The sequence below is a fragment of the Myotis daubentonii genome, chromosome 4, assembly GCF_963259705.1.
Source record: "Myotis daubentonii chromosome 4, mMyoDau2.1, whole genome shotgun sequence".
NCBI lineage: Eukaryota > Metazoa > Chordata > Mammalia > Chiroptera > Vespertilionidae > Myotis > Myotis daubentonii.
Genome location: NC_081843.1, coordinates 5,831,026 through 5,846,445, shown reverse-complemented (window position 1 = coordinate 5,846,445; position 15,420 = coordinate 5,831,026). Strand labels below are relative to the sequence as shown.

General features: G+C 42.3%; 1 protein-coding gene and 1 pseudogene across 2 annotated transcripts in view; one reads left to right on the top strand and one right to left on the bottom strand.

Moving 5' to 3' along the window:
• The window catches only part of USP31 (ubiquitin specific peptidase 31), a 90,879-nt gene that overhangs the window by 35,381 nt on the left and 40,078 nt on the right, over positions 1 to 15,420 (top strand). For both annotated transcript variants that reach the window (XM_059692064.1, XM_059692063.1), the window contains exons 2-6: positions 137 to 274; positions 1,478 to 1,566; positions 1,656 to 1,748; positions 2,340 to 2,475; positions 5,320 to 5,464. In XM_059692064.1, coding sequence (XP_059548047.1) covers positions 137 to 274; positions 1,478 to 1,566; positions 1,656 to 1,748; positions 2,340 to 2,475; positions 5,320 to 5,464 — 601 coding nt within the window. The remainder of the gene's footprint in view (positions 1 to 136; positions 275 to 1,477; positions 1,567 to 1,655; positions 1,749 to 2,339; positions 2,476 to 5,319; positions 5,465 to 15,420) is intronic.
• On the bottom strand, positions 8,012 to 11,607 carry LOC132232477 (eukaryotic translation initiation factor 4E-binding protein 1-like; annotated as a pseudogene).

Here is a 15,420-nt window from a genome sequence, read left to right as displayed (position 1 = left end):
CCTGTTTTGACATTGGTCTTTCTGGGAAGTCCTCTACAGCCCTTGAGAGCTTGCATCCATCCCTCTTTGGGATTATGAGCAGTTTATCATAGAGCCAGGACTCACGCTCTTCGTGCTGGTTTATGTACCTTTCTAGAGTATTGTGTCAAAGAATGCACTGCAGTACCGGGGGAACTCCCAGCACGATGCCCAGGAGTTTCTGTTGTGGCTTTTGGACCGAGTTCACGAAGACCTCAATCATGCTGTGAAGCAGAGCGGCCAGCCTCCTGTGAAGGTGAGGGTGCCCCGCCCAGCAGCCAGGGAGCGGAAGCTCAGGGTCCATTCTCCCAAACCTCTCAGGAGCTGTTGCAGTTTGCGCTTACTTACTGTAGTGACATTGTGTAAGCGCTAGGTGAGTATAAAATCCATGGATACTTAGAGGATTTCTCCACATTGACTACTGTGTTGGGAGTGTGAGATGCCAGAGGCACTGTCCCAGGAGTTACAGTCTAATGAGAGGGGACACATTTGCCTCTATGACTAACTTTAGACTAAAATTAGGTGGTTCCTTCTCACTAAACTGTTATTAAAGCAAACACCTGCCTTCTAGTCCAGTGAGACCCATAGCCTGTAGGTCACTGGAATGGACACAGTCAAACAGGAAACGTGTGATGTCTGTTGTTAGGATTGGACTCAAGTGTAGGAACTGAACTGCCAGAATATTCATACTGAGAAAGAGTGATTTATCCTCAGTTTTCATGCATGTAGCCTTATTATGATGGGTAACGTTATGATTTTTATAATGGAAGTAATTAAGATAAAGAGTTGCCTTTCTCTTGCAGCTTTTAAAGTTTTTGATAATTCTGCTCAGTACCTCAAAATTTAAATTTCTTGTTTTGGTAAGCTGTTAAATTATTTTAATTCAAGGTCCTTTCATGCCTGAACACTGTTCTGTCATAGGACTCTATGCTTGTAGCTGACTCTCTCCCCCACCAGATTGGGATGAAGTCAGAGTCAGGCTCTGTGTCTTATTTTTGTACCCTAAAGCCCTCACAGTGCTCTCTACATGTAATAGCAGGTACTCAGTGACTGTTAGTGGAGAGACATAGAAAGGTTAGTGAAATATGAAGGAGAGTGATTAAGCACCAGAATCAGCAGCTAGTATGTGCTAGAGAACTTAGTGGTTGGGATTAATTTCCTGGAAGAGGTTAGAGCAGGACATCGAGAGTTGGAGGGAGATTGGAGTGTCCTAGGGAGGAAATGCCTGGATGGGGTGGAGAGACGGAGATGTGTGGGAGAGCCTGTGAAGAGATGAGTTCTTGTGACCCACGGCCCGGCTGCTATGTTCTGGTTCCTTTAGCAGATACCTTTCACTGGAACATCTGGACCTGATGCATAGCTTATATAAGAAGTCAGGGACATTTATGACACTTTCAGAGTCATCTTCAGTCAATAATTGGTCCTTTCAGTCTGTGAAATTGTACTTTTTTGTTTTAAGCCACCATCAGAGTCTGATATGATGCCTGAGGGACCATCTTTTCCTGTCTGTAGCACTTTTGTACAAGAACTTTTTCAAGCCCAATACAGGTATGAGCAAATTAAATTTCCTTTATGTTGCCTGCTTCTGTGGTTGTAGGTGATCTTAATGTGGGTATCTTACATTTTGTTTTTTGAAGATCCTCCCTGACATGTCCTCATTGTCAGAAGCAGAGCAACACTTTTGACCCTTTCCTCTGCATTTCTTTGCCAATCCCTCTACCCTACACAAGGTAAGAACAGATTTAATAAAATTAAGGTGGCACATTCCTCTGTGTTCCTTTTCCTTTGTAGGCTCCTAGTAGGTCTTCTTACTTATTTAGACAAGTAATGGGATTAATGATACGTTACATACAAGCATTGTTAAAACCTTACAGAAATTTATGAATGCCTTTCTGAGTTTGCAGGGTGCATGGGACAGGTGTGTCTGTCCACTTGGTCATCCATCCACAGCGTGGGGAAAGGGAAAGGTTGTTGAGTGCCTTCTAGATTCTCTAGGGCCCTCACATTGCACTTTTAGTTAATTGCTTTATTTGAACTGTTTCTCAAAATTTCCAGGAGTTACACCGTTTTAAGGGAAACACAAAGCACAGAACCAAGTATTGATATGTTATACTGTTGTTTTTTGAAGCTTACCTTTTCCAGAGACCTCTTAATTATTGTTTGAGAGTTTTACTTAGGCCCAAATGAGTTTTTCTATTGACTTCTAAATAAAGGTGTGGGTTAGCTTCAGTTTTACATTGATTTCCAATCAGGTTTGTCTTGCTTCTATATTTTAGTTGAAATAAGCAACTAATAAGAAGATCTGACTTTGATCTGTACAGGCCTCTCTATGTCACCGTAGTGTACCAAGGAAAGTGTTCTCACTGCATGCGGATTGGCGTGGCCGTGCCTCTGTCGGGGACTGTCGCCAGACTTCGGGAAGCAGTGTCTCTGGAAACAAAGATCCCCACTGACCAGGTAGTCTGCCTGCTCACACTGACTGCGCAGGGAGCCCCGGAGGGGTGGCTTTCTGTTCGGGAATTTTTTAACAGTTCTCTGCCAAGTATGGGTCGATAGAAGTGTCAAACCAGTTGTTTCTGTGGTGAGGAAAAGGGGAATTAAGACCCAGAGGAGAAAAATGTACAATAAAACCTTTTCATGTTTCTTTAATTGTGTATACATTTTTAAAAGGAAAAGCTGTGACTTTATGTATAATTACTTAACCCTCTTGAATCATCCGGATGGAGGCTTATGTGGGAAGAACATCCCTGTGGTATTTGAAAGCCAAAGAGGCTTAGAGAGCCTGAGCAGTGGCTCTTGATAACCCCTTGCCATCATGTGATTAGAATGGGCGTCTGGCTAGTTCCTGCACATAGATGCTCAGTTCTGTTTGTTCTCTGGTTAGAGCTGGACCAATCTCTTACCTTGTTTAGATAAGAAAAAGGAAGTTGTGCATCCCTTTCATTTTTGGGTAAATTTTTTGTGTTGTAATTGGTCCAAAATATGTTTGGCCTGTTTGTGGCGTGACATATTTTTGCACACATTCTTTATTCAGTTCACTGTTATGATTTTATTTGGAAAAACATTCCCTAATGGGGTTTACTAAGGAAAGATGAGTCAGTGACTGAGTAGCTGCTCCCTAGATCACTTCTGGAAGCTGCCATACTCGCATAGGAAAGCTGTTACGTACTTGGGCTGCAGACAGCCTCATTTCGGAAGTCATCACAGTAATACAAATAGTAGTGCTGCCCTAAGAAGCAAATATCACACATTTTCGTAGACCGGTACTGGCACGTTCATAAAATGTTCACGTTTTTCCTTACACTTAAGAGCACATTGATTCGCTTTTTTCCTTCAGGATAAGGGGAAAGGCAGAGAGGAGGGAGGCGTAGGTGTGTGTCCAGGCAAATCTGTTGTCTCTTTACAACTCCCAGTCCTGTCTGGTTTTTTTTGCATGTGGTTTGAATGAGTGATAGAATTACAAGTTTTTTTTGACCTCATTGTTCTTGCTGGAGAAAGTGACTTATGATTACATGTTCGCCTGCAGAAAAACAATGTGGTCATTAAAATCATAGACAGAACATAGGTCAGGAGTATTTTCCTTGGACTGTTTGTGGACTCAGCCTCCACCCCCCTTCACCTCATAGACTCATTATGCTTGTGTTCGTAAAGGAAACCGAAGGGGTCCAGTCCAAACCCTTCATTGGAAGGAGGCTCAGAAAAACCATGTGACCTGTTCAAGGTCACAGGGCTGGTTGGTGACATGCCGGGACTGGAGCCTCCTCATGCCCCATCCAGTGCTTTTCCACTAGACAGTGCTGCTGAGCATGTAACAGCCCTGAATGTCGCCATTGTTTACCATCTTTTGTTTTTCTGTGTTACTGTGCAATACTCAGCCATTTCAGAAACAAAACTTATCTCATATAAAGTATCTGAGAACTAGGGGTTACTAACTTTAACATTATGCTATAAATTCATTCCTGTTTTTTCCTGTGCATATACTACATTTATCGTTTTATAAAAATGAACTCATTGTTCTTTACCTTCTTATTTACTTAGATTTTTTCATGTTAATGCAGTTATTTATAGCTCATTCTTTGTAATAGCCTTCTAATTCCAGTAGGGCTATAACAGTGGTCGGCAAACTCATTAGTCAACAGGGCCAAATATCAACAGAACAACGATTGAAATTTCTCTTGAGAGCCAAATTTTTTAAACTTAAACTATATAGGTAGGTACATTCAACTTTAAATTCAACTTTAAATTCACGGTTTTCATCTTCCATTTTTCTTTGCTGCTTCTTTGTAGCCATCTCAAACAGGACACCTAAAAAAATGTTTCATTTTATAATAATAAAGCCACCAACACAAAAGAATTACAATTCTTAAATTGATGACAAAAATACCTGTAGGATTTGGAACTGGTTGGAAAAATACAAGTAACTTTATGCTTCGAGTAGGTACTTTTGTTACCCGCGCACGATTTGCGGACGCGACTAGCACTAACCACTGCACAACGAGACTGCTGACCGACTGGCTCACTCAACCCGTGCATGAATCGCACGCGCCTCCCCCGCACTGCGTATCCCGCGGCCCACCTGCGCCGCGTCTCCTGTCATCCGACCGACCGACACCCCCACTTCTTCTAACACCACTTCTTCAAAATAGACTTGCCCAGGCTGAAAACCGACTTCTGTGCATGGGCCTTGAAGTTTCAATCGCACTGTACGTGTGCGCCCGCGTGTGGAAGAGCCACACTCAAGGGGCCAAAGAGCCGCATGTGGCTCGCGAGCCGCGGTTTGCCCACCACTGGGCTATAATATATTTAACTAGTTCCTCTTGTTGGACATTTGAGTTGATTTAAATTTTTCCCTAATACAAATATTGATGGTTATTTGACATTTTTTAAACCTGGAAAGAAGAAAATGTAACGATGTAGGAGTCAGTCTTGGAGCCAGATGTGGACTCTGTCATTGTCAGAGATTGAATATTTGTATAACCTCAGGCAGGTCACTGCCTTCTCTCGTTTCTTCCCCTGTGAAATGGGTAACTCTCATCTGCTGGGTCTCTTCTCCACCAGAACTCAGAGGAGCTCTGGGTTTAGTGCCGTCACATTCTGAGAGCAAAGTACACTGCTCTTCAGTGACAGGGGAGCCTGTGCTTCCAAGATTCTCTCATTAAAGGCAGATAACGTGGGCCCTGCACTGTGTCAGAGACCTTACCGGTTAGGTCCTGATGGTCTGGGGGAGTTCATGGGGAGGTAGGAGGTCCATTCATATTGACTTCCTGCTTATTCCGTTGTTTGCTTTTCCCCCGTTTTTAGATTGTGTTAACAGAAATGTACTATGATGGGTTCCATCGTTCCTTTTGTGACACAGATGACCTGGAAACAGTCCATGAAAGCGACTGCATTTTTGCCTTTGAGACTCCAGAAATATTCAGGCCTGAAGGAATTCTCAGTCAGAGAGGTAAATGAGCATATGTTTTCATAATGCCACATAATAGCTGTGTGGGTCAACCGCTGTCTGCCTTTTCAGATGTCTATGACATGATAGTATCATTTTTAAAATTATGGTAAAATACACATAACACATTTTTTAAATTTATACTAATAAAAGAGAAACATGCAAATTAACCATCACTCTGTCACTCTGCCACTCCGCTATACCCACCAATCAGAGTGACTATGCAAATTAGCCCAACAAAGTTGGCAGTTAATTTGCATATGCAGGCGCGGAGTGAAGACTGAAGACGACTGAAGATGGCAGTGGCCACAGAGCTGGAGTGAGCAGGAGGCTTGAGTTACACCCGGTGACAGAGGCAGCCAAGCTTCCAGCCCGCCCTGGGCTCCGCTGGAGGAGCTGGGGGAAAAAAAGGAGGGGCTGGGAGCAGCCTGAGCAGAGAAGCCAAGCCTTGCTGGTGTGGCTGGACCAGAGGCCTGGGTCCTGGGTGCTGGAGGAAAACCAGTGCCGGCAGCCAGGGGAAGGAAGGCCAATTGCATGAATCTTTGTGCAATGGGCCACTAATCTATGTATAAAAGGCTAATATGCAAATTATCCCCTTGGGAGTTCAGCCGGGAGACCGGGCGTTTGATCGCTTGCTATGATGTGCGCTGACGACCAGGGCCCAGCTCGGAATGAAGGAAGGCCCTGGCTGGCAGCCAGAAGGTCCCAATTGGTCCTGATCGCTGGCCAGGCCTAGGGACCCTACCCCTGCATGAATTTCGTGCACTGGGCCTCTAGTAATGGTACAAATTTTATGGTAACATATTTTCCTAGAAGAGGACAGTTCTTACTGCTTTAGGTAAGGATATTACCTTAATTCCTAACATTTCTGAGACTACTTTCTCCCTTAAGTGGCCACTTTGGCATCTTATTACAGCAGTCAAGTTATTTATTTATGTATTACTGTAAATTTTTTTTTGTATTATGCTCACCAAATCTGATGCTCAATTTCTAAATTCTAATACCTTTAATGTAGAAACCTTCTCTTGATACTTACTTTTTTAGAAATCTGACACAAACATGTCGCATGCTTTAAACTTTACCTGTTGTTTGCTGATAATTTATTTCCCCATCTTCTGTCTCAATAGCTTCCCCTTTGTTTCCCCAAGAACCCCTTTCCCCCTTCTCCCTCCCCACCCCCAGTCCTAAAGCAAGCACTTTCTGTCTCTATACAGTTCCCTTACCTAGACATGAATGGAAGCATATAGCATGCCACCTTTTATGACAGACTTCTTTCCCTTAGCATTATGTTTCAAGGCTCATCCATGTTGCAATGTGTATCAGCCCTTCATTCCTTTTTATGGCTGAATATTATTCCATTATATGTATAGACCACATTTTGTTTGCCTATTTATCTGTCAATAGACATTTGGGTTGTTTCTATCTTTTGCCCATTATTAAGTAGTGCTGCTGTGACCTTCTTTTGGGTTATATAACTAGGAGTGGAAATGCTAGGTCATATGGTCAATTTGCCGGGGTTCTTGTTCCAGCATTAAGAAGGGTTGAGGAAATCTGGAGAAGGCTGTGCATAGATTAAATAGGAGTCCAGAGACAAAAGATAATTTTGTAAGGCATTTGGGGGTCAGAGGAGCCTAGTTTAAAGGAAACTAAGATCCCCTCGTCTCAGGACCCCATGCTTTTTATTAACACAATTTGTCCGGAGGTGAGGCAGAGATATACACTTCAAAGGGTCAGGTTTCGTATACAGAGTCATTGTCAGAATGGAAGAATTAGCCTACGGCTGTTCAGGTGTTTGGCCAGTAGGAGGCAATAACATGTAGATTAAGATGTCCTGAGCTGTCTGGCAGCAAACAATCATCCCTTTTCAGGTTTGGGGAAATGCCATCAGCCATTCCCAGATTCAGCCCTGCTGTCATGCTGGAATTGGCTTCTGGCAGTAATTCTCTTTAATTTTCTGAGGAACTATCAAACTGTTTTCCATAGCAGCTACATTGTTTTTATTTCTAACAACAAATATATGAGGGTTACAATTTCTCTCCATTCTTGCCAACATTTTTCATTTTCTGTTTTTTTATTATGGCCATCCTAGTGAGTGTGAAGTGGTATCTCATTGTGTTTTTTTGTTTTGTTTTGTTTTTTTTGCCAAGGGCAAAGGTGGCTTTTATTTCCTCTGTTGGGGAAGTAGGGGAGGGAAACTTCCCCAAGCACACCAACCTAAGGAAGGGGTGGTGTGCCCTCAGCAGAAGAGAGTGGCATGGTCATTCAGAAGGGCTCCTCCAAGTCCACTTCCTGGCCCAGGCGGGAGGGTGTGTGCTCTGGAGAGTCACTCCCCTTGGCATGCCAGCTCCTGCATGAATGGAGGCATAAAGAGGTATCTGCTGGTGTTCACCAAGAGGAAGGGGGAGCAGGTGCCCTGACTGCGGGAGCAGAGGACGAGGGTGGTTGACCCCACACCCATTGCCTGCCCAGGATGGTAACTGCCGGTGTGACTCTTCTCCAAAAAGGGGCCAGAGAGGCCCAGGCACATTGCTCAGTCTGATGGCTGGTCCTTTAAATGTCCATCTCAAACTGTGACTCTTCACCGCCTGCTCCTGCTGGCTTCAGAGCTATTTTGCAGATGGTTCTGGCTGGCTTCTGTGGGGGGCTCGTCACTTACAGGGCTAGTGACCCCCGGAATGGTGGGCAGGTCCCATGGGGCTGTTTTGGTCACAGGTGAATTCTGACACGCCATCAGGAACCTTCCGGTCATAGATGATCCTGGTACCTCCCGGGGTGGTGCTGAAGAGCGTGCCGCCGGGGATGGTACTGTAGTGCTGAGGGTTGGTGGGGAGTTGCATGCCGTCGCTGAGGACCACCCAGTGAGTGGCGGGGATGGCCCAACTTGGGGTCTGGCTGCAGCTGCTGCCCCGATGTGCCAGCAGCCAGAATGTGGCCCTTCAGCCCCTGCAGCCTCGCTCCAGCCTGCCCCCTCATTGTGGTTTTTATTTGCATTTTCCTAGTGACATATGAGCTGACCATCTTTTCATGTGGTTGTTGGCCAGTTATATATTCTCTTCAGAGAAATGTCTTTTCAAGTCCTTTCTCTGTTTTTAAATTGGGTTGTTTATCTTTTCGTTGTTGAGTTATAAGAGTTCCTTATGTATGCTGGGTACTAGACCCTTATCAGATATATGATTGCAAAAATTTCCTCCATTCTTAGGTTATCTTTTTACATTTTTTGATGTGTCTTTTCTTTTTTATAAAAATTTTTATTTTTGAAGTTATAGTTGATGTATAATATTATATTAGTTTCAGGTGTATGACACCCTGAGTAGACATTATATAACTTATGAAATGATCACCTGGATGAATCTGGTACCCATCTGACAACATATGTACTTATTACAATACTAGAGGCCCAATGCATGAAGATTCGTGCAAGAATGGGCCTTCCTTCCCCTGGCTGCCAGCACAGCCTTAGCTGCCCCCTTTCTGCCTTCCCACGCTGCCCAGAGGCCCAGAGCAGCTGGGGGCGGTGCCGAATGCTCTGTCCCCAGCCGCTTGGCACCTGTGTATGCAAATTAACCCACCATCTTTGTCGGGTTAATTTGCATACCCACTCCTGATTGGCTGGTGGGTGTTGCTAAGGTAAGGTCAATTTGCATCTTTCTCTTTTATTAGTGTAGATTTTTGACTGTGTTCCCTATGCTGTACTTTATACCCCCGTGACTGTTCTGTAACTACCAATTTGTACTTCTAAATCTCTTCCTCTTTTTCACCCATCACTCCCAACCCCTCTCTCATGTGACAACAATCAAAATGTTCTCTGTATTTATGAGCCTTTTCCTGTTCTGCTTGTTTATTTATTTTGTTTTTTAAATTCCACATTTAAGTGAAATTATCTGGTATTTGTCTTTGTCTGACTTATTTCACTTAGCATAATAACGTCTAGGTCCATTCATATTGTTGCAAATGACAAGATTTCATTCTTTTTTGTGGCTGAATTACAATCCATATGTACCACCTCTTCTTTGTCCATTCATTTACTGATGGACACATAGGTTGCTTCCATATTTTGGCTATTATAAATTGTACTTTATGAACATAGTGATGCATATGTCTTTTCAATTTAGTCCTTTGGGTTTCTTTGGATAAATACTCAGAAGTGGAGTTGCTGGGTCCTTATTTGTCTCTTGTTATAGCCTTTGTTTTAAAGTCTATTTTGTCTGGCATAAGCTTTTTTGTTTGATTATTACCATTTTTATGAAATATCTTTTTCCATCCGTTTACTTTCAGTTTGTGTGTGTCTTTCAATCTGAAGTGAGTCTGTTTTAGACAGCATATGTAAGGGTCTTGTTTTGTTAATCATTCAGTTAATGTATGTCTTTTAATTGGGGCATTTAATCCATTTGCATTTAAAGTAATTATTGATAGACATGTATTTATTGCCATGTTATTATTAACCCTTTGCGGTCCAATGTTATTTTTGGAATTCAAACAGTCTGGTCCAAATTAATTGACGAGATTGAATGTTGAACTTTTTAATGTTCTTATCGTTCGACGTTGGACCTGCTCCTAGCGCCTGGTCTGTCGAGTCAGCCTTAAGGTTGGACCGAAAAGGGTTAATATACTTGATCTTTTTTTGTTTCTTCTCCTTCCTTTCCAACAAGACCCTTTAACATTTCATGTAATACTGTTTTGGTGGTGATGAACTACTTTAGCTTTTTCTTGTCTGTGAAGCTCTTTATCTGACCTTCAATTCTAAATGATAACTTTGCTGGGTAGAGTAATCTTGGTTGTAGTACTTGCATTTCATCACTTTAAATATTTTTTGCTACTCCCTTTTGGCCTGCAAAGTTTTTGTTGAGAAATCAGCTGACAGTCTTATGGGTAACTAACCCTGTAGGTAATTAACAGCTTTTCTCTTGCTGCTTTTAAGATTCTCTCTTTATCTTTAACTTCTTACATTTTAATTATGATGTATCCTGTATGGGCTCCTTTGGGTTCATTTTGTTTGGGACTCTGCACTTCCTGGACTTACATGTCTATTTCCTTCACCAGATTAAGGGAGTTTCTTGTCACGTTTTTCAAGTAAGTTTTCAATATCTTGCTCTGTCTCTTCTTCTTCCAGCAACCCCATGATGTGAATGTTGGTACACTTGAAGTTGTCCCAGAGGCTCCTTACACTATCCTTATTTTTTTTTTTTATTCATTTCACTTTTGATTGTTTTCTGCTTCCTTATATTCCAAAACACTGATTTGATTCTCTGCTTCATCTGCTTTATTGTTAATTCCATGTAACTTGTTCTTCATTTCAGTTAGTGTATTCTTCATTTCTAACAGGTTCTTTTTTATGACTTCCATGTCCTTATTTATGCTGTTGAAGTTCTCACTAAGTTTATTGAGCATCCTTGTATCCATTGTTTTGAACTCTGTGTCAGGTAATTTGCTTGCCACCATTTCATTTAGCTCTTTTCTTGGAGATTTCTCCTGTTTTGTTTTGTCTTTTCCTTTGTGACATGTTTCTTTATCTCCTCATTTTGGCTGCTTCCTGTGTTTGTTTCTGTGTATTGGGTAGCGCTGCTACATCTCTGGGAATTGGTAAAGTGGCCTCATTTAGGAGGTGTCCTGTAGGGCCCACTGACACAGCCTCTCTAGTCATCTGAGCTGGATGCTCCAGGTGCCTCCCCTGTGTTGGCTGTGTGCATCCTCCTGTAGTAGTTGAGCTTTGATTGCTGTTCACACATCATTGGAAGGTCAGTCAGCTGTGAGGTGTGGCTCTGACTACAGCAGAGGAGTTGCTCTGCAGGGGCTGACCCTATGGAGCAGAACTTGCTTCACTGGGCTCTGGTGCCAGCTGAGTCTGCTGCTTGTGTGGGTTGCTCGTGGAGGTGATTGGGATGTCATCTGGTGTGGTCTGAAGCTGGCTCCTGCGTGCACTGTCTCTGAGGCCTCCTGGGAGTTGCAAAGTCAGCCACCACCTGTTGCCTGCCCAGGGCCTGCATGAGCTACAGAGCGATCTGCAGGTGGTTGCTCCTGCTGCTGGACTTGGAGGTGCCCAGGAGGTGCCCAGAGGAGGTGCTCAGTGTGGGAGGGCTCAGAAAAGGAACAATGGACTCTGCCATCACCTCTGTCTGGAAGAAAGCTGTCTCTCCAGCTCTTGCCATGATGTCATACACTTCAGTCCCTTCCCATATGTTCCTGGTGCTTTTCGAACTGCTGCCCAGCTCTGAAGCTCAGAGTGAGTCTGATTAAGTCTTTGGAGAGGCCCTTTAAGTGGAACGCCTAGGACTTTAGCAGCCCTCCTTCTCACTCAGCCACAGTCTGGTTTTTACAGCCAGAAATTATGGGGACTTCTCTTCCTGGCACTGGAACCCCTTGCTTCTTATGGATCCACAGCCAAGATAACCCTCCTGGTTTTTAACCACCACGTGTGGGCTTGGGCCCAGCCTGCTTTGTGTCGCCTGCCCTCCTACGAGTCTTGATGTGGATTCTTATTATATTCTTAGTTGTAGGCCTTCTGTTTAACTAGATTTCAGGTGTTCTGAATGAGTAGTACCTTTTGATGCATAAAAGTCCTTAATTTTGATGAAATCTGATTTATCTTGTCATTGCTGTTGCTTGTGCTTTTGGTGTCATATGTAAGAATCCATTGCCAAATCCAAGTCCATGAAGATTTACCCCTGTGTTTTCTTCCAGAATTTTTATAGTTTTAGCTCTTACATTTATGTCTTTGATCCATTTTGAGTGAATTTTTGTGTATGGTGTGAGGTGGGAGTCCAGTTCCATTCTTTTGCATGTAAATATTTAGTTATCTCAGCACTGTTAGTTGGAGATACTATCCTTGGATGGTCTTGGTACCTTGTCAAAAGTCTTTATTTTAATACCTCTTTTCTTTCATTCCCTAATTCTAGAGCAGTGGTTCTCAACCTTCCTAATGCCGCGACCCTTTTATACAGTTCCTCATGTTGTGGTGACCCCCCAATTTCATTGTTACAAATTGAACATAATTAAAGCATAGTGATTAATCACAAAACAATATGTAAGTATATATGTGTTTTCCGATGGTCTTAGGCGACTCCTGTGAAAGGTCCTTTGACCCCCAAGGGGGTCATGACCCACAGGTTGAGAACCGCTGTTCTAGACAGTCTGTTATTTCAGTATTCATTATTCTTTGACCCAGGAGCTCTATTGTCTGTTTTCCAGTTGTTGTGTTCTCATGCATGTGCTTTTGTTTATTTAAATTGCTTTCTAATTTTAATTGCATCACAATAAAAATACCCAAATTACCTGATCCAGAAGTTTCTCCTCATTTCCTCCACTCTCAGCCGGCTGACTGACTCCTCCCATCTGTGCTCTAGCTGTAGCTTCTGCTTATCTCTGGACTAGAATATTGTGTGGACATGACCTGTTTTCTCCTGTGTCTGTCCCACAGGAGAAACTGGGAATTCTCTGCAGTTGGGACTACGTTTTGCTTCATCGTTCTGTACCCAGCCGCTCAGTATAGTTCCTAATATACAGCCCAATTAGTGTTTGTTTTACTGAATATTACCCCAAATCCCCCTTCATTCCCCAATTACTAGAGTTTACACTAAGTTCCTCTTTTTAAGTGAATGTGGGGAGACGCAAGGTTATCATATTCTACCCAGAGAGTGCCTTTGTTGGAAGAATATGCCACTTTGGGAGTATGTGTTAGTCTTTGTTGTAAAGGCCTTATACTATCGGGTTCAGGTGTATGAGGCTGCTACTTTTCCCAGTTTGCAAATGAGGGAGGAGACTTAGATTAAGGATCACACAGCTGGTGGTAACTGGGCCTGCACTTTGTTTTTTTTGTTGTTGTTTTTTCACACTCTCCGCATCTTTATTTATTTATTTTTTTACATTCTTTTTATTGTTTTATTGCTTAAAGTATTACAAAGAGTATTACATATGTCTCCTTTTTCCCCCCCCCGCCCTTGACAATCCCCTGCCCTCCCCTACCCCCCAGTGTCTTATGTCCATTGGTTATGCTTATATGCATGCATACAAGTCCTTTGGTTGATATCTGACCCCCCCACACCCCGCCCCCCAACCCTCCCCAGCCTTCCCGCTGTAGTTGGACAGTTTGTTTGAGGCAGCTCTGCCTCTGTATCTATTTTTGTTCATAAGTTTATAATGGTCTTTATTATCCATAAATGAGTGAGCTCATGTGGTATTTTTCCTTCATTGACTGGCTTATTTCACTTAGCATAATGCTCTCCAGATCCTCCATGCTGTTGCAAATGGTAAGAGTTCCTTCTTTTTTACAGCAGCATAGTATTCCATCGTGTAGATGTACCACAGTTTTCTAATTCATTCATCTACTGGTGGACACTTAGGCTGTTTCCAGATCTTAGCTATGGTGAATTGTGCTGCTATGAACATAGGGGTGCATATATCCTTTCTGATTGGTGTTTCTGGTTTCTTGGGATATATTCCTAGAAGTGGGATCACAGGGTCAAATGGGAGTTCCGTTTTTAGGTTTTTGAGGAAACTCCATACTGTCTTCCATAGTGGCTGCACCAGTCTGCATTCCCACCAGCAGTGCACAAGGGTTCCTTTTTCTCCACATCCTCTCCAGCACTTGTCGTTTGTTGATTTGTTGATGATAGCCATTCTGACAGGTGTGAGATGGTACCTCATTGTTGTTTTGATTTGCATCTCTCGGATGATTAGTGACTTTGAGCATGTTTTCATATATCTTTTGGCTTTCTGAATGTCCTCTTTTGAAAAGTGTCTATTTAGGTCCTTTGCCCATTTTTTGATTGGATTGTTTATCTTCCTTTTGTTAAGTTGTATGAGTTCCCTATAAATGTTGGAGATTAAACCCTTATCAGTGATAACATTGGCAAATATGTTCTCCCATGCAGTGGGCTTTCTGGTTGTTTTGTTGATGGTTTCTTTTGCTGTGCAGAAGCTTTTTATTTTGATGTAGTCCCATTTGTTCATTTTCTCTTTAGTTTCCAATGCCCTAGGAGATGTATGGGTGAAGAAATTGCTTCGGCATATGTCTGAGATTTTGTTGCCTTTGCATTCTTCTAGTATTTGTATGGTTTCCCGTTGTATATTTAAGTCCTTTATCCATTTTGAGTTTATTTTTGTGTATGGTGTAAGTTGGTGGTCTAGTTTCATTTTCTTGCATGTATCTGTCCAATTTTCCCAACACCATTTATTGAAGAGACTATCTTGACTCCATTGTATGTTCTTGCCTTCTTTGTCAAATATTAATTGAGCGTATTGGTTCGGGCCGATTTCTGGGCTCTCTATTCCATTCCATTGATCTATATGTCTGTTCTTGTGCCAGTACCAGGCAGATTTGAGAACAGTGGCTTTGTAATACAGCTTGATATCTGGTATTGAGATCCCACCTACTTTGTTCTTTCTCAGGATCGCGGCAGCTATTCGGGGTCTTTTTTTATTCCAGATGAATTTTTGGAGAGTTTGTTCAAGGTCTGTGAAATATGCCGTTGGTATTTTAATGGGAAGTGCATTGAATTTATAGATTGCTTAGGGTAGTATGGACATTTTAATGATGTTGATTCTACCAATCCAAGAACATGGTCTGTTCTTCCATCTGTTTATGTCTTCCTCTATCTCTTTTTTCAAAGTCCTGTAGTTTCTGAGTAGAGGTCTTTTACCTTTTTAGTTAAGTTTATTCCTAGGTAGCTTAATTTTTTTTTTGGTGTGATGGTAAATGGGATTGTTTTTTAATCTCTCTTTCTGTAAGTTCACTATTGGTGTATAGAAATGCCATAGATTTCTTGGCGTTAATTTTGTATCCTGCTACATTGCCAAATTCATTTATTAAGTCTAATAGTTTTTTGATGGAGTCTTTAGGGTTTTTTATGTATAATATCATGTCATCTGCAAATAAGGACAGTTTTACTTCTTCTTTTCCAATTTGGATGCCTTTTATTTCTTCTTCTTGTCTAATTGCAATGGCTAATACTTCCAGTACTATG